The sequence below is a fragment of the Anomaloglossus baeobatrachus genome, chromosome 1, assembly GCF_048569485.1.
Source record: "Anomaloglossus baeobatrachus isolate aAnoBae1 chromosome 1, aAnoBae1.hap1, whole genome shotgun sequence".
NCBI classification, from domain to species: Eukaryota; Metazoa; Chordata; class Amphibia; order Anura; family Aromobatidae; genus Anomaloglossus; species Anomaloglossus baeobatrachus.
This window is the reverse complement of record NC_134353.1, coordinates 708,270,980-708,290,750: the sequence shown is the minus strand read 5'-3', so window position 1 is coordinate 708,290,750 and position 19,771 is coordinate 708,270,980. Positions and strand designations below refer to the sequence as shown.

The 19,771-nt window shown below is 47.0% G+C and overlaps 1 protein-coding gene across 1 annotated transcript in view; it reads right to left on the bottom strand.

Annotated features, from left to right (window-relative positions):
* LOC142249600 (clathrin heavy chain 1-like) overlaps positions 1–19,771 on the bottom strand; it is a 154,110-nt gene that overhangs the window by 6,273 nt on the left and 128,066 nt on the right. Inside the window, exons 25-30 of the mRNA XM_075321317.1 lie at positions 16,977–17,144; positions 16,719–16,868; positions 16,507–16,638; positions 16,241–16,351; positions 7,305–7,475; positions 5,738–5,959 (exon numbers count right to left, since the gene is read on the bottom strand). Coding sequence (XP_075177432.1) covers positions 5,738–5,959; positions 7,305–7,475; positions 16,241–16,351; positions 16,507–16,638; positions 16,719–16,868; positions 16,977–17,144 — 954 coding nt within the window. The remainder of the gene's footprint in view (positions 1–5,737; positions 5,960–7,304; positions 7,476–16,240; positions 16,352–16,506; positions 16,639–16,718; positions 16,869–16,976; positions 17,145–19,771) is intronic.

Below are 19,771 nucleotides of genomic sequence, written 5' to 3'. Positions count from 1 at the left end.
AGCATCGAGGGGAGGAGCCGGAGAACTTTACTGTGGAGCGGTGAAAGCAGACGCTTTCCAGCATTCAGCTGTGGCAGGTACGGGCTCCAGTCTGGAGTACAGGGGGGGTTTCCTCCACTGAAATCCCCCCTGTCACGCAAGTATCTGATCACACTGTCCACCCGCCCGCTCTGCTCAGCTGTCAGGAGAACGGGCGGTGTCGGCAGTGTGATCATATACTCCCACCAGCAGCACAGCTGCATGGGACCAATCTGCTCCACTCTGTCACCTGCACTACAAGTCCCACAGTGGAGACAGTGACATGCTCTGCTCTGACACATAGTTTGCTGCATGTCACTAATTGTCTCCACTATGGGACTTGTAGTGCAGGTGACCGGATGATACATGTCACTGTCTCCACTCTGTGATTTCTGCTGCATACTACCAACTGTATACACTCTCACCTGCACAACAAGTCCCAGAGTGGATACAGTGACATGCAGCACACTATGTGTCAGAGCAGAGCATGTCACTGTCTCCACTATGGGACTTGTAGTGCAGGTGAGAGTGTATACAGTTGGTACTATGCAGCAGAAATCACAGAGAGGGGCAGTTAGTGACATGTATCATCCGGTCACCTGCACTACAAGTCCCAGAGTGGAGACAGTGACATGCAGCACAGAAAGACCAAAGGATAAAAGCTCTATTACCATGATTAGGCAGTGCACACAGGAAGGAGGGGAGGGAACTGTTGTGGTGGAGATCTGAGGGGAGGGAACAGTCAGAATGGGTTGGGAGATAGATTGCTAGTTACTGCAAAGGATTATGGAAGTTGTAGTAACTGAACACAGGAAGTTAAGAGAGAGATTAACTCCATCAGAGCTGGAGCCAGAAATGAAGATGTTATGCTAGACCATGATAAAAGATAATATTGGTAAAATAACATGATAGATGTGTTTAGAGGCACATAATAGCAAGATTTATCAAAAAAAAAAAAAAACAGTTTTGGTAACTGGACAACTTCTTTAATGTAACAAAAAAGTCATTAAAAAATTTGGAAGTGGTTAATTTGGAGAAACTACTTGTTATACTAGGTATTCTGAGCTACTTTGTTCTTGTTTAATTGATTTATTAAAAGTGCAGAACGTTTGTACATTTTGTAATAAACCAAATTTGCCGTGGGGCTGAAGAGAAGGGAATTTTGTTTACTTACCGTAAATTCCTTTTCTTCTAGCTCCAATTGGGAGACCCAGACAGTGGGTGTATAGCTACTGCCTCTGGAGGCCGCACAAAGAACTACACTTAAAAGTGTAAGGCCCCTCCCCTTCTGGCTATACACCCTCCCGTAGGAGTACGGATTCCTCAGTTTTAGTACCAAAGCAAGAAGGAGGAAAGCCAATAACAGTTTCAAAAACAAATTCAATCCGATAACAAGATCGGAGAACTTAAGAAACAACATGAACAACATGTGCACCCGAAAAACGAAACCCTAAGAACAAATAGGGCGGGTGCTGGGTCTCCCAATTGGAGCTAGAAGAAAAGGAATTTACGGTAAGTAAACAAAATTCCCTTCTTCTTTTTCGCTCCTAATTGGGAGACCCAGACAGTGGGACGTCCAAAAGCAGTCCCTGGGTGGGTAAAAAGATACCACATGAACGGGCTGTCAGACAGCCTCTTCCTACAGGTGGGCCACCGCCGCCTGAAGGACCTGTCTACCTAGGCTGGCATCTGCCGAAGCGTAGGTATGCACTTGATAGTGTTTGGTAAACGTGTGCAGACTCGACCAGGTAGCCGCCTGGCACACTTGCTGAGCCGTAGCCTGATGCCGCAATGCCCAGGACGCACCCACGGCTCTGGTAGAATGGGCCTTCAGTCCAGATGGAATCGGAAGCCCAGCAGAACGGTATGTGTGAAGAATTGGTTCCTTGATCCACCGCGCCAGGGTGGATTTGGAAGCTTGCGATCCCTTATGCTGACCAGCGACTAGGACAAAGAGCGCATCAGAACGGCGTAGAGACGCCGTGCGAGAAATGTAAATCCTGAGTGCTCTCACCAGGTCCAACAGATGTAAACCCTTTTCAAATTGGTGAACTGGATGCGGACACAAAGATGGCAAAGTGATATCCTGATTGAGATGAAAGGAAGAAACCACCTTGGGAGAAAACTCTGGAATTGGACGCAGTACTACCTTGTCTTGGTGAAACACCAGGAAGGGAGATTTGCAAGATAACGCCGCTAGCTCGGACACTCTTCGAAGAGACGTGACCGCCACAAGAAAAACTACCTTTTGTGAAAGCCGAGAAAGGGGAACCTCTTTCAAAGGCTCGAAAGGCGGCTTCTGGAGAGCAATGAGAACCTTGTTCAGATCCCAGGGTTCCAATGGCCGTCTGTAAGGAGGATAAAAACGACTCCAGCCCTCGGCGCTGATGCACTGACCAGCGTCCCGCCCCTCTCCTGACTGGCAGGTCTGGGGGCGGGAACGAACGGAAGCAGGCCGCAAAAGCCGGGGACTCGAGTTATCAGCGCGGCCGCCGTAAAAGCGCGGCCCGCGCTGAAGTCCCCGGCGCACCACAAGTGCCAGCCGCGCCGCAGTCCCAGCGGCCGGCGCGACCGATTCCCAGAAGTGTGCCTGCTTCAGCGAAGCTGAATGAGGCCATGGCACAAGCGCCGCAGCGCTGATGTCCCCGGCGCACTACAACACCCAGCATGCTGCGGTGTGAGCGCCAAATGCACGGGGACACAGAGTACCTTGAGGAAGCAGGGCCATGTCCCTGATGTACTCCGCTCCATCCAGCATCTTCTCCAGGGGCTGTAGATGGAGCACGGTCTCAGTGCCTGGAGACCAGTAAATCCCACTTCACCCAGAGCCCTGTAAAAAGGGATGGGGAAGGAATCAGCATGTGGGCTCCTGCCGCCGTACCCGCAATGGGTACCTCAACCTTACAAACACCTCCGACATACAGTGGGGTGAGAAGGGAGCATGCTGGGAGCCCTGTATGGGCCCTCTTTTCTTCCATCCGACATAGTCAGCAGCTGCTGCTGACTAAAAACAATGGAGCTATGCGTGCGTGTCTGACCTCCTGCGCACAAAGCTAAAACTGAGGAATCCGTACTCCTACGGGAGGGTGTATAGCCAGAAGGGGAGGGGCCTTACACTTTTAAGTGTAGTTCTTTGTGCGGCCTCCAGAGGCAGTAGCTATACACCCACTGTCTGGGTCTCCCAATTAGGAGCGAAAAAGAAATTTTGATTACAACTATATGTCACTTGAAAAAAAGCAGTCCACTTTATAAGTCGAAATGTTAGGGTTAAATGTCCTAAAATAAAAGCATCTTGCCAAAAGCTAATAGCCCAAAAGCGGTTCCATATAATTAAGACCTCCCAGAGTATGTGCAGACATTTGCACCAAGACATATTACTTAATTTAATAAGATCTGTGTCAGAATTCAATAAGGGAATAAGAAATAGTTAACTTCTTTTCTCTGATTTTCTTAGAAGGGTTTTCCCATTAACAAAGTTAATTTTAACATTGATTTTAATCAATAGATGTTGGAAAATAGTACGTTTCTTAATTGAATTTGTTAAAAAAAACAACAAAAAAACAAACAAAAAAAAAAAAAAAACAACTTCCAGTGCAGATATAAACTTATATATGTGCCCCTGCTATGTACTGTGTAATGGCTGTGTCTGACCGTACATGGATATGGTCTGATCATAACATACCACAGCTCCTGGGTTTGGGAGGACGCAAAAGTATACAAATAGCACAGCATTGGATCGCAGCTAATTCATTCTGTGAGGTAAAGCATGAAACCTTACAGAAAGAATTGTTAGCAATCCCATGTATGTACCGTATTTTTCGTACTATAAGACACACTTTTGTCCCCCCAAATGTTGGGGGAAAGTGGGGGTGCGTCTTATAGTCTGAATATAGGGCATGGCTACGGGGAATAAGGGTGCTGCAGTGGAGCGGGTCATCGGCGGCATCAGCAGGCTGCAGCAGCGCCTGCCGTGACTACGTGGACCGGCTCATTTCATATGCATGCATCCTCCAGCCCATGATCAGCGCATTCAAGTGGGCAGGATGATGGGTGGGGGATTTGCCCATAATTAACAGCCGGCCCGCATGATCACCACTGGCAACTACAGCCTGGAGTGATCATGTGCGGCTGTATTCACTGCTCCCCGCGCATCATCAGCAGCCGGGGCGCAGTGAATAAGTATACTCACCCGTCACCGTTGAATGCAGCATCGCGATGTCTCCCTGTCTGCCGGCAGACAGGAGGACATTGCGATGCTGCAGGGAACGGTGACGGCTCCACACAGGTCAGCGGCGCTGCTGCTGACAGACAAGAAGATGAGCGATGCTGGAGTGAGGAAAGGTGAGTATAAAAGTTTATTTTTTTTTTGCGTTCCACAGGATGCAGGCCATATAGCAGAATGGGGTTTATAGCAGGATGGCAGGGGCATATACAAGTATGGTGCTATGTGGCAGGATGGTGGTATATAGCAGGATGAGGGCTTATACCAGGATAATAATAATTATAATAATTTTATAATAATTTTATTCATTTATATAGCGCTATTAATTCCACAGCGCTTTACATACATTTGCAACACTGTCCCCATTGGGGCTCACAATCTAGAGTCCCTATCTGTATGTCTTTGGAGTGGCAGTATATAGCAGGATGGGGGCTATACCAGGATGAGGGACATTATATATATATATATATATATATATATATATATATATATATATATATATATATATATATATATATATATATATATATATATATATATATATATATATATACACACACATATATATACACACACACACACATATATATACATATACACGCACACACACACACACACACAAGGATGGGTATTATATACAAGGCAGGAGGATCATTATAAGGATGGGGTACCTTCGTAGAGAATTTGAGGACATTACCCCCATAATAGTGTCAGCAGCAGATCCTTGCCCCATAACTGTGTGTCATGACCACTTTTTTTTTTTATTTTCCTCCTCTAAAACCAGGGTGCGTCTTAGGGTCCGAAAAATACGTTATACTTTTTTTTTGTCCTGGAGCTGGAGTATGATCAGACTATGTCCCAGTACAGTCAGACACAGCCATTACACAGTACATAACATAGCAGGGACACATACAAGATCTCAGTACAGGAACATTTTTTTAAATACTTCCAATTGTATAAATTATTATTCTAAGATCTATTGATTAATATAAACTTTGTTTATAAGACAACACCTTTAATCACGGAAAACCAATTAACAGATGCAAAATTCACTCGAATTTAGGCATCAAAAGTTCAATAATTTTTTTTTTTTTTTTTAAAAAGTCATGTGAAATCAAACGTGAACGTAGGCCATGATTTATCCGTTTTTGCCAGATTTAAGTCGTGAAAGGGTATGAAAAGTCACATTTTTTCTCCTAGCTAGGACAGGTCCACAAAAATTTGCGAGAGAATGGTCAGGAAATAGGGTGTGGGGAAGCTCATCCAACATAGTCTCCTGACTGGAGTAACATTTCTGATGAGAAGCATGGAGGTGAACGCCAGTGATAAGATGCGCCTAATTCACTGGGGTGGCATAAGTCTCAATGTATAATGGTACATCTTACTCATGTACATCAATCACAGACTGGCGTACCAAATGCTGGTCTTAGTGACTCAGACCCTGAGTCTTTTGTACCAAGAAAACAGTATGTAAAAGAAAAGAATACAAACACTCACTTTGGTTAAGTACTCTCTCATAACTTGGATGAAATAAGGCATGGCAAAGTCCATGATATTGTGTCTCCAGGCTAACTCTAATACAATGTCTGAATGCAGTAGGTCATAGCAGGTGAAGAGGGTCGCTGCGAAGCACTCATGTTTTCCCTCCTCAAGGAACCACTCGAGCAGCTTCTCCGCCAATTCTGTATCTTTCGACTCTGCAGCATAAAGCATTGCATCCTGCAGAAATACACAGACTCATGAAAAATTAGCTCAATTCAGTTTTTACAGTTTAGCAAAGGCAACATAAAGCAATACATATAAGAGATGTCTTGACAAACACAGCTGGTGTCAACTAAATATTTTACATTGCCTCTAAAACAGTTCCATCAATTAAAAAATAAAAATAGACGTGCCCAAATAGAGAAAATACAAACATTTCAAAATAATAGCACAGTAAAGGGATGGGGTGGGTAAATGAAAACTGGAGGGGAGGTTAGGGGCATGAAGCAAAGGGACTAAGAGTACCGTCACACTTTAGCGACGCTCCAGCGATCCCACCAGCGATCTGACCTGGTCAGGATCGCTGGTGCGTCGCTACATGGTCGCTGGTGAGCTGTCAATCAGGCAGATCTCACCAGCGACCAGCCCCCAGCGACGCTGCGCTTGGTAACTAAGGTAAATATCGGGTAACCAAGCGCTTGGTTACCCAATATTTACCTTGGTTACCAGCGCAAACCGCTTAGCGCTGGCTCCCTGCACTCCTAGCCAGAGTACACATCGGGTTAATAAGCAAACCGCTCTGCTTATTTACCCGATGTGTACTCTGGCTACGTGTGCAGAGAGCCGGTACTGGCAGCCTGAGAGCGGTGGACACTAGTAACCAAGGTAAATATCGGGTAACCAAGCAAAGCACATCGCTTGGTTACCCGATATTTACCTTGGTTACAGATTACCGCAGGCTGTCAGACGCCGGCTCCCTGCACATTCAGATCGTTGCTTTCTTGCTGTCAAACACAGCGATGTGTGCTTCACAGTGGTAGAGCAACATCAAAAAAATGAACCAGCGCTGTGTGTAATGAGCAGCGATTTCACAGCAGGGGCCAGATCGCTGCTCAGTGTCACACACAGCAAGATCGCTAATGAGTTCACTAGTGCGTCACAAAAACCGTGACTCAGCAACGATCTCGCTAGCGATCTCGCTATGTGTGAAGTACCCCTAAGGAACTATCCACTTTGATAAGTGGGAATTGAGGGCTATAACGGACTGCCAAGCCCAATCTAGGACATTTTGTGCCTTCACGGTTTAAATTTGCCTCAACGTACAAGTCCATGAATTTAACAAAATTCATAAAAAATTCACTGGTGATCTCACAGGATACTCGACAACTTCTCATGATTTATATAAGTTTACATTTAACCAGGTGAAAGAAAGATGCTGGAAATGTGCAGAATCTTTATGCGGTGTTCAATGTTCAAGGTCATTGCCACAAGTCAAATCAGCAAATTCAATTAAATGAGAATCCTTTACATAGGTCATATTTTGGGTTGAATTGGTGGCTTTACAAAAGCCATCCTACTCTACCTTATACAAGCGGTCCTTCTTACACAACTCCACACTCTGCTTCCAGCGGTTATTCCCCTTGTACAGATAGGCAGCAATCCTGCGAAACTCAATCAGCTCATGCTTCTCCAAGCGTTGTGCTAGGCTGATATTATCAAAGTTATCATACGCGTCAATGGATGCCCTTAGGCCCTGTGAATGAACACAACATCTTAAGAGTAAAGGTCCATTCTGACAGAAAAATAAATGGGAAGAAACGTTCCTGAGAATGCTCATTTCTTAATCATTGGTCTTGTCTAAACAGGCTAGTATTGCGATCGATTGCTGGGTGAAATCATAGTTCTCAGCAGCACATCATCCTGTGAATAATCTAGCTTTTCATTTTAATTTTTTTTATAAAAATCATAGAAGCCAAGAAAAAAGAGAATTTTGTTACTTACCGTAAATTCTTTTTCTTATAGTTCCGTATTGGCAGACCCAGACCATGGGTGTTTAGCTTCTGCCTCCGGAGGACACACAAAGTACTACACTTAAAAGTGTAGCTCCTCCCCCAGAGCTTATACACCCCCTAGTAGCCAGTCCTAGCCAGTTTAGTGCAAAAGCTGAAGGAGAATAGCCACCCACAAGTAGAACCGAGAAAGAACCGGAACAACCGGAGACTCTGTCCATGACAACAGCCGGTGATAACACACGGAACAAGAAAATTGCCAACAGGCAACAAAGAGAATTTTGTTTACTTACCGTAAATTCTTTTTCTTATAGTTCCGTATTGGGAGACCCAGACATTGGGTGTATAGCTTCTGCCTCCGGAGGACACACAAAGTACTACACTCAAAAGTGTAGCTCCTCCCTCTGAGCTTATACACCCCCTGGAGAACCAGATCTAGCCAGTTTAGTGCAAAAGCTGAAGGAGAATAGCCACCCACAAGTAAAAACAGAGCAAGAACCGGAAAAACCGGAGCCTCTGTCTACGACAACAGCCGGTGATAACACGCGGAACAAGAAACTGCCAACAGGGAGGGTGCTGGGTCTCCCAATACGGAACTATAAGAAAAAGAATTTACGGTAAGTAAACAAAATTCTCTTTTTCTTTATCGTTCCTATGGGAGACCCAGACATTGGGACGTCTCAAACCAGTCCATGGGTGGGAATAAACAGAAAAACTGAGAAGTAGGCGGAGCCTAACTTCACAAGTGGGCGAAAGCCGCCTGAAGGATGCGTCTGCCCAAGCTCGCATCTGCCGAAGCATGAGCATGCACTTGGTAGTGCTTTGAAAAGGTATGCAGGCTAGTCCAAGTGGCAGCCTGACAGACTTGCTGAGCCGTAGCCTGGTGCCTGAAAGCCCAAGAGGCACCGACAGCTCTGGTCGAGTGTGCCTTGATCCCCGGCGGGAGAGGCACCTGAGAACACTGGTAGGCATCCGAAATGGTTGACCTAATCCAACGGGCTAAGGTCGGCTTAGAAGCAGAGAGGCCCTTACGCCGACCTGTGGTTAGCACAAAAAGAGAGGTGCACCGCCTAAGAGCAGCGGTGCGAGATACATAGATCCGGAGCGCCCGCACGAGATCCAGAGTATGCAACGCTTTTTCAAAGCGATGAACAGGAGCCGGACAAAAGGAAGGTAGGGTAATGTCCTGGTTAAGATGGAAAGGAGAAACCACCTTAGGAAGAAAGTCCGGAGTCGGACGGAGAACCACCTTGTCTTGATGAAAAACCAAAAAAGGTGACTCCGAAGAGAGCGCAGCTAAATCAGAGACTCTCCTGAGGGAAGTTATGGCCACTAGAAAGACCACCTTCTGTGAAAGACGAAACAAAGAAACCTCCCTAAGAGGCTCAAAGGGGGGTTTCTGCAAAACCGTGAGAACCAAATTGAGGTCCCAGGGATCCAAGGGCCGCCAGTAAGGCGGGATGATGTGAGACGCACCTTGCATGAAGGTGCGGACCTGAGCCAGCCGGGCGATACGCCGCTGGAACAGAACTGACAAAGCCGAGACTTGTCCCTTGAGAGAGTTGAGGGATAGTCCTAGCTGCAGACCGGACTGTAGAAAAGACAGAAGGGTCGGCAAGGAAAAAGGCCAAGGAGAATGGCCGGAAGAGCGACACCAGGACAGGAAAATCTTCCAAGTCCTGTGATAGATCTTGGCAGAGGAAGACTTACGGGCCCGAGTCATAGTGGAGATGACTTCAGGGGGGATACCAGAAGCCGTCAAAATCCAGGACTCAAGAGCCACGCCGTCAATTTGAGTGCCGCAGAATTCGGGCGAAAAAACGGACCTTGCGAGAGCAGGTCTGGACGGTCCGGAAGATGCCACGGCATCTCCACGGACAGTTGGAGCAGGTCCGAATACCAAGCTCGCCTGGGCCAGTCCGGTGCAATGAGGATGACTCGACGGCCCTCCATTCTGATCTTGCGCAGGACTCTGGGCAAGAGAGCTAGAGGGGGAAACACGTAGGACAGACGAAACTGGGACTAGTCTTGAACCAGAGCGTCCGCGGCGAAGGCCTGAGGATCGTGGGAGCGAGCCACGTAAACCAGAACCTTGTTGTTGTGACGGGATGCCATTAGGTCCACGTCCGGAGTGCCCCACTTGCGGCAGATTGACTGAAACACTGCCGGGTGCAGGGACCACTCGCCACCGTCCACGGATTGACGGCTGAGATAATCTGCCTCCCAGTTTTCTACGCCAGGGATGTGGACTGCAGATATGGTGGACTTGGAGTCCTCCGCCCATTGAAGAATGCGTTGGACCTCCAACATTGCCAGGCGGCTGCGTGTCCCGCCTTGGTGATTGATGTAGGCAACCGCGGTCGCGTTGTCTGACTGGACTCGAATGTGCCTGCCCGCCAACAGGTGGTGAAAGGCTAGGAGAGCTAGAAGCACAGCTCTGGTTTCCAGCACATTGATTTAAAGGGCTGACTCGGACGGAGTCCAAGTGCCCTGTGCTCTGTGGTGGAGATTTACCGCTCCCCAGCCGGATAGGCTGGCATCCGTGGTGAGAATCACCCAGGACGGAGTCAGGAAGGAGCGCTTTTGGGACAGGGAGAGGGGTCGAAGCCACCACTGAAGAGAGCTCCTGGTCCGTGGCGACAGAGCCACTAACCTCTGTAAGGAGGAAGGCCGCTTGTCCCAACAGCGGAGAATGTCCAGCTGCAGAGGACGCAGATGGAACTGGGCAAAGGGAACCGCCTCCATAGAGGCCACCATTTGACCCAGCACCTGCATCAGGCGTCTGAGGGAATAACGGCGGGGCCTCAGGAGAGAGCGCACCGCTAGCCGGAGAGACTGCTGTTTGTCTAAGGGCAACTTCACAAGTGCCGGCAAAGTCTCGAACTGTATCCCTAGGTACGTGAGACTCTGGGTCAGAGTCAGAGTGGATTTGGGAAGATTGACAATCCACCCGAATTGGGCTAGGGTGGCGAGAGTGAGCGAAACACTCCGCTGACAGTCTGCGCTGGATGTACCCTTGACCAGAAGGTCGTCCAGATAAGGAAGCACTGCTAACCCCTGGAGGTGCAGGACCGCAATCACTGCCGCCATGACCTTGGTGAATACCCGAGGGGCCGTGGCTAACCCGAAGGGGAGAGCCACGAATTGGAAATGTTCCTCTCCTATCGCAAAACGTAACCAACGCTGATGTGACACTGCGATTGGCACACACTGCGATTGGCACATGTAGATAGGCATCTCTGATGTCGATGGACGCCAGGAACTCCCCTTGGGTCATAGAGGCAATGACTGATCGCAGAGACTCCATGCGAAAATGCCGCACCCGGACATGCTTGTTGAGAAGCTTGAGATCCAGGATGAGCCGGAAGGTACTGTCCTTTTTTGGAACTAGGAAGAGATTTGAGTAAAAACCTCTGAACCGTTCCTGAGCGGGAACTGGGACAATCACTCCGTTTTCCTGCAAGGACGCCACGGCCTGCGAGAAGGCGGCGGCCTTTGAGCAGGGGGGAGTTGAGAGAAAAAAATCAGTTTGGAGGGCTGGAAGAGAATTCTATCCTGTAGCCGTGAGATATGATATCTCTCACCCACTGATCGGAGACTTGCTTTAACCAAGCGTCGCCAAAGTGGGAGAGCCTGCCACCGACTAAGGACGTGGCTGGAGCGGGCCGAGAGTCATGAGGAAGCTGCCTTAATGGCAGAACCTCCTGCGGTCTTCTGCGGACGCGCTTTTGGGCGCCAGTTGGATTTCCGATCCTTGGCTGAGTTAGCGGACGAGGCGGAAGGCTTAGAGGATGACCAGTTGGAGGAACGAAAGGAACGAAACCTCGATTGATTCCTACCCTGGGCGGGTTTCCTGGTCTTAGTTTGTGGCATGGAAGTACTCTTCCCGCCAGTAGCTTCTTTAATGATTTCATCCAGCTGTTCACCAAACAGCCGTGAACCAGCAAAAGGGAGCCCAGCAAGAAACTTCTTGGAAGAAGCATCTGCCTTCCACTCTCGAAGCCACAAAATCCTGCGGATAACAAGAGAATTAGCTGAAGCCACCGCAGTGCGGTGAGCAGCCTCTAGCATGGCAGACATGGCATAAGATGAAAAAGCTGAAGCCTGAGCAGTTAAGGTAACCATCTCAGGCATAGATTCCTTGGTGAGGGAATGCATCTCCTCTAGAGAAGCAGAGATGGCTTTGAGAGCCCACACTGCTGCAAAAGTCGGGGAAAACGCAGCCCCCGCAGCTTCATACACAGATTTGGCCAGAAGGTCAATCTGACGGTCAGTGGAATCCTTAAGTGAGGTGCAGTCAGCCACTGACACAACGGTCCGGGCTGATAGCCTAGACACCGGAGGGTCTACCTTTGGGGAGTGAGACCACTCCTTGACCACCTCAGGTGGAAAGGGAAACCGGTCATCAGAACCACGCTTTGGAAAGCGTTTGTCAGGGCAGGCCCTGGGTTTGGTCACAGCGGTGTGAAAACTGGAGTGGTTAAAGAACACACTCTTCACTCTCTTAGGCGAGGTAAACTGATGTTTTTCTGCCAAAGAGAGTTGCTCCTCTGACACTGGCGGATTGAGATCCAGCACAGAATTAATAGAACCAATCAAATCACTAAGATCTGAGTCACCCTCAGAGAAATCGATGGGATACATAGCCTCCGAGCCCCCAGTGAGGGCATCCTCCTCATCTTGAGAGTCAGCTCTTGAGACAGAGCCGTGGGATGGGGAGGGGGGGGAAACCCTGCGCCTTCTCTTAGAAGGACGGGGTCTGGGATCAGATGATGAATCCTCCGTGAGCTCCGATGGACGGAGGTCAGAGGATAGGAGTCCTCTGTCAAGAGTATTTGAGGCACCCTGTGAGGGAGGCTGATGCATATTCATCAAAGTCCTGGACAAAAGTCCCATGGACTCAGCAAATGACTGGTATATGGACCTAGAAAAGGACTCTACCCAGGCCGGGGGTTCAGTCACAGGTGCAGCAGCAGCCTGAGAGACCACTGGGGGTGAGACTCCAGGCTGTGGCACCGCCAAGTTAGAGCAACCATCACAGTGTGGATAAATGCTCGGCTCAGGCAGCAGGAGCTTACATGCAGTACATGCAGCATAAAGCTTTGGAGCCTTGCTCCTTGTGTGAGACATGCTGCTGGAGTGGGGGCTTTGCAGAGAATGAACCCCAGGGAGAATATACAGAGGTCCACAACCGGAGACCGGCTGTGGCTTACCAGACCGCTGAGCGCGGTGTTGTGTGCCCTCCAGATCCCGAAGCCCGGTCCCCCAGTGCGCAGCACCTCAGCAGAGATGCAGAATGCAGGATGTCCCAGAGCAGAGTGAACTCTGCCTGAGAAATGGCCCCCGGAGCGAAGAGAGGGGGCGGGACTAGGGGCGTTCCTATAAAAGAGCGGGAACTGCAGGGCTATAGAGACCTGCAGGGAAGGAGGGACGCCCCAACAGTGGGGAGCGTCCCTCCCCTGTGTAGAACGGCCGCCGGGAGGAGCCGAACCTGTCCCTCTGCATGAGTGACATGTGAGGGCAGGAAAATGAAACTAGGCCGCCGGCGAAGCCGGGGCCTAAATTTAAGCGGCGAGGCCGACAAGCAGGCACCATCGGCGCGGTTCTCAGGCAAAAGCTAGAGAACCCGCCGGAAAAGTTAAAAACAATCACATACAGCATACTCTCCCCTTACAATAAAGAACCGGGACCCCCAAAAAAAAAGTCTCAGGTACTTAGCTGCTGAGACGCAGGGCCATGTCCCTAGGGATGAGTGCTCCGGTCCAACAGAATCCTCAAGGGGCTGTGGATGGAGACCGGACTCCTGCCAGGCATGGAGACCGTGCTGGCTCCCACTTCAAGCCAGAGCCCAGAAGGGATGGTGAAGGGGCGCGGCATGTAAGGCTGCAGCCTTGTAAATCAACCTTAACAACACCGCCGACACAGTGGGGTGAGAAGGGACATGCCGGGAGTCCAGACATGGACCCGCTTTTCTTCAAACTCTTTCCAAAAGTCAAACAAATCAGATGAGAATGCATGTGTGGATGTATGCCTCCTGACACAAAGCAATAAACTGGCTAGGACTGGCTACCAGGGGGTGTATAAGCTCAGGGGGAGGAGCTACACTTTTAAGTGTAGTACTTTGTGTGTCCTCCGGAGGCAGAAGCTAAACACCCATGGTCTGGGTCTCCCAAAGGAACGATAAAGAAAATGATGTTACATAGTTTCTTATATCACTGATAAGTCACATCTCCTCCCACCCATGTCTGGCACGAATCAGTCATTCTTAAGAAATTGCTGCAAAAAAAAAAAAAAATAAGTGGCCAGACTAATTGACCATATCACCCACGTAGTCAATGATTGAGCTCAACAGATGTAAATGGCACGACCCCTTGAGTTCAGAATTGGCTACTGTCAAGGTGACTTCACCGCTGCACTCAAAACATATAACTGGCCAGTGGCAGGCAGTCGGTGCTAGAAGGAGGTGGGTATGAGTACCAGCTTGATTTGTTTTTTCGCTACTATTTGGTCGGGATCGACTTTTTTTAAACTCTTAAACTCTTTGTTTAAAAAGTGTTCTGATAAATTTCAGGGTTTTTTTTATCTAGAATCTGCAAATACCCTTTTTTTATAGATTTATAGAGGTTGTGCAGAGCCTCTTATTTGGCCAACTACTATGTCTCCAGACCAGATGTTAATATCAAAAATGTCTAAACCCCAAATACATATTGGATGGTGATGGATTCAGGCAACTTTTTTCTAATGTGTATTGAGGCCTTAAAGAGGTTTTTTGTTTTCAGAATACCCCTATCCCCAAGCTGCAGATTGTTAGAATAAAATAAAATAAAATAAAATAAAATGTTACCCTTCCCAGGTCAGAACCCGAGTCTCTACTGGTGCTCTAAGTGACTTTCACTGTCTGCAGCACTGACATCACATTGATTAGCGACTCGCACTATCTACATGGGCAGAGGTACTGAACTCATTTAATGGCTGTAAAGATTATCACGTGATTAGAGATAAGCGAACCCAAACTTTAAAGTTCAATGTTCGTCCTAAACACAGAGTTTACCAAAAAAAAAATCAGAGTTCGAGTGCTTTACGTATGCAAACCACTTTAGCAAGCATCAATGTGCTCCGGTACACTCAGTGCTCGGCCCAGTGCGAGCAACTTGCAGTGTTTTAATGGCTCACACTGGGGTAGATTTAGCATTATCAGATGTAGTGTAGTTTTTTTTTTTTTTTTTTATTTAAAAACCCGGCCCCTCTAGAAGTGCTTTCAATAACGTGCAGGACAAGTTTGGGTCCAGAGAAGAACTTTATCTAAAGTCCAGCTGAAGCCACCGAACCCGAACTTCCACGGGTCCGCTCATCTTTAGACGTGATGTAGTCACTACAGTCAACAACACCAGAAGCAGTGGCAGGGACCTGGAATTGTACCTCGGAATGTAAGTAAAGCGCAGGTGTTTTAGGTTTTTGTTTTTTTTTTAAAGAAACATGGGAACAAAAGTTTTCAGAAAAGTAACCCCTTCAGCCCCCGGGCATTTTGTGGTGTTCCTCTCTTTCTTCCAACAGCCATAACTTTTTTATTTTTCTGGCAATCTTGCCATATGAGGGCTTGTTTTTTGCGGACGAGTTGTACTTTTAAATGAAACCATAAGTTTTACCATATAGTGTACTGGAAAACGGCAAAAAAATTCCAAGTGCGGAAAAATTGCAAAAAAAAGTGTGATCGTACAATAGTTTTTGGGATATTTTATTCACAGCGTTCACTATATGGTAAAACTGATGTATCTCTGTGATGCCTGAGGTTGGTGCGAGTTTGTAGACACCAAACATGAATAGGTTTACTTGTATTTAAGGGGTTAAAAAAATTTCACAAGCTTGTCCAAAAAAGTGGCGCACGTTTTGCGCCATTTTCCAAAACCCATAGCGGTTTCATTTTTCGGGATCTGAGGCTTTTTTTTAAACTTTTTTTTATTTTACTAGTCCCCCTAGGGGGCTATAGCAATCAGATCGCTCTGCCCTATCTGCAGATCACAGCTACAGAGCTGAGAACTGCAAATTTGGTGCTTTATTTTCAATGGCGGCTGTATTTCGGCATTGAGAGGAAGTGACTCATGTTAGCTACAGGCGTCACCACATGACCCTGTGCTACCATGGCAACCACCGAAAGTCACGTGATCATGTCACGTTACTTCCGATGGGGGCGGGGTAAGTCACTGTCATGGCAGCGCGCATCTACATCTCGCTGCCAGATTTTGGCAGCGAGATGTAAGGTGTTCATGCCTGCGGGTGGAAGCGATTCCACTCGCGACTAGCAGGCACACATATCAGCTACTGAAAATAGCTGATATGTGCGCGGATCGCCACCGCCTGCCCACGGCAGGGGGCGGGGATTAACTGCACACGATCCATGACGTACCCAGTATGTCATGGGTCGTTAAGGGGTTAAAAACCCCTTTAAAACTTCTTACAGTATTTTACATATTGTTTAGATTGGAATAACACGAACAACAAACAGATTTACCTGGTAATCCTCCTCCTCTGTCAGCAAGTTGTTGAGAGCCTCATTGACAGACTTGTTGTTGTGATTTTGAACAGAGCGCAAGTATGGTTTAACAAGAGGCAACTGGTTCATCTAAAAAGATAACACAAATCACAGGTGACTTGATAACCAATGCACAAAGTGACATTCAATTTGACATTTAAGAAGGAAAGTCTGAGTGAGTAGAATTTAACAATTCTAGACTGATTAAACTGATTAACAAAATCCTCAAAGATTTTAGTAGTCACCTTAGAAAAGTAGTTGACTGTTCGTGTGTGATCCAAGCGTGGAGACAGGACGAGGAGAAGGTCATTCATTAGAAGAGGTTTGTACTCCAAGTAGAACTGGAGTGCTTTGTAATACAATTCCACATTAGCTACCTGCAAATGTTAAAGATAATTCATTGAACACATCCATAAAGTAAAGCTAAAATTTATCACATGACACATTATTGATATACCTTTGTGACAATGTCTTTAAATTGTCCTTCTTTCCAAGCAGCGGTGGGATGGCTCATCATGGTGATAATTGCATTATCATACTCTTCATACTTATCATATAGGAATACTAATTCTCCCCAAAGATGGGCATGTTCTGCTGCACGTAAAACCTGGGGGGGGGAAAAAAAAAAAAAATAAATCACAAAAAAGGCGTATATATTATGTGAGATATAGAGTAGTAATGAAAACAAACCAATACCGGATTTAAGAACTGATACCTTGGGGATGTTGACTCTGGACCAGAATAATTCTAAATGTTCACGCATCTTCTGAGGTTTAAATTTGGAGTAAAGAATGGCAAGCTCTGTGAACATGCCCATATGAGCACGCTCCAAACCCAGGGCAGCTTCAAGGAGGGCAATAAGCTCTTCAAAATATCCCCGATCCTAAGTGTAAAAGAAGCAGACGATGATAGGAATTTACAATAGTGTTACACTAGATTGAGCAGCATTGGGGATACAAATGTAACCAATAGGCCAACAGAGGCCACAAAATGTGGATGACTGGCAAGCATGCTATTACAGTTAGGCTTTAAATGTTTTTGAAGTTTTGAACATGAATTTTACAAGTTACACATTCAATAGTGTTCAACAGCATAGTGTATGGTTTCTACTGAACAGGAAATAGTAATAGCTTTTACCTCAACCATTATTGTGTCCCAACGCTGGTTACTCAAGAAGGATTTTAGCTTGACAAACCAGTAGTAACAAGCTATGTGGAGACACACTGCCACTGAATATACCAAAAAGGTCAGTTGAAAAAGATAGGCCACGTGCACATGTTGAGTATTTGATGAGGTTTTTACCTCAGTATTCGTAGCCAAAGCAGGAGTGGAACAATCAGAGGAAAAGTATAATAACACAAGCACCACTTCTGTATGTTATACCCACTCCTGGTTTAGGCTACAAATATTGAGGTAAAAATTCACCAAATAGTCAATGTGTGCAAGTGGCCTTAGATTGAATTGTAAAAAGACTCGGTCTTCTGCCTCTGTTCTTGCTGAATTCAGTCAACACGGACATCCTGAGGCGGATTATCAAAGTACCGTATTTCTCGGATTATAAAACACACTTTTCCTCCCAAAAGTTTGGGAGGAAAATGAGGAGTGCATCTTAAAATCCAAATATAGCTTACCGGGGGGCGGCAGCCAGGTGCCTGTGTGCGGGCAGCCGGGTGCCTGCTGCCTCTCTGTCCTGGAGGTCGGCTTGCCTCTCTGTGCATTCGGGCGGGTGGCATGCTGGCTGCCACTCTGTGTGGGCGGGCGGCTGTGCGGCAGGTCTCCCAGTGTGTCCGCGGTCCCACTTTCAAATGATGGCGCCGGGAGTCAGCGCGTGCGCAGATGAAGCTCTTGGATGAGAGCTGCATCTGCGCACGCGCCTCTCCGGGAGTCAGCGTGTGCGCAGATGGAGCCCTTGGGTGAGAGCTCAATCTGCGCATGCGCAGCTCCAGGCGCCATCATTTGAACCGGGACAGCGGACACACTGGGACACTCACTGCACTGGCCTGCTCCACCACTCACCCGCCGCCAGGGACCCGCCCCGGCTGCCATCATGAACCCACTGCGGCTGACGCTACTGCTTCATGTGACTCCGCTTCACCACCACTGCTGCCCCCCTCCAGTAAGACAACACCGGATTATCAGACGGACCCATTTATATTTTTATCTCTAAATTTGGGGTGCAACTTATAAAACAAAAAATATGGTATATAGATGATCAAATGTAATTTTACCCATTTACAGATTCAATTTAGGAAAAACATTCTGAAATGTCCCTTTTTCTGTAAATAATTTTTATTAAGTAGATTCAGAAACACAAACAACAAGTGTTTGCTTTCCATGTGTATAAAATAACAGATAATACATAATTCAATATTCAAGTAGCTTATAAGAGTATCAGAGTAGTCATAAAAGAAGTATCATCAATCTTAGCAAAAGAAGTATAAGTATTACCATTTAAAACCAATGTGGTAATAAAACTCGTCAACACTAAAAATTGTGGTTAAACAGCTGTATAGATATGAGTTAAACTAGCATTCCTTTGTAAAGACTAGATATAATTCAGAATAAAAGAGTAAGAAGAAAAAGATCTAACAAGAGGAAACTGAAAGTGTGAGGTAAAAAAAAAAAAAAAAAAAAGAAGAAGAGGGGGATAAGGAAAAGGGGGGAGGATGGGTAAACCGAGAACACCCCGCCAGGGACACTTGACTCCAATGGGGCAAAATTATCTTCATCCACTATTCTCCTGACAATCACCTCTATGACTGGAGACAAGGGAGCCACATCCCACCAATCCGTCTAACCTAGCCAGGAGGTACAATCAGGGACCTCCCAGAAAAGAGTCCACGAGAGCCACCTGCAAGTCTACTTGTCCCACTTGTCCCCATCATCTGCCATAAGGGACTCCATACGTTCCAGCCCCTCAAACCATTCCCTGACAGAGGAGACAGTAGTCGTCCTCTAATGTCTTGGGATGATCATTCGAGCAGCTATGAGGAAGAAACACAGGATGCACCTTTTGGACACGGAAAGGGAACCCGGCAACAAGGACAGCAAGGCAATCTGAAGTGTAGGGAGAATCAATATACCTGTTACTTAAAAATATCTCGAAAATTGCATCCCAGGACCACCAGATATGTTTCATAGTACCAGTTTCCGATTTACATCTCCAACAGGCATCCAGTACAGAAGGAAAAATTCTGTGCAGCAGGTCAGGGCATCTATACCATCTGGTAAGGATTTTTAAGTTTTTCTCCTGTGCGCCACAAGAGATCGACATTTAGTGAGAGAGTGTAAATATTTTAATGCAATCGTGTTGACCATGTGATCTGGAGTTCTCTCTGCCAAGTATCAATATAGGCCGGGACATTCCTATTCTGGGTTTCGCATAAGAGGCTATATATCAGAGAGATAGTGTGCTTTTGTGCCATAGTGAGCAAGAGTATGGACTCAAAAGGGATGGGGGTGGGGGGTGGGGTTGAGAGGGCACCTCCTGGGAATCTTTTTTGAAGAAAT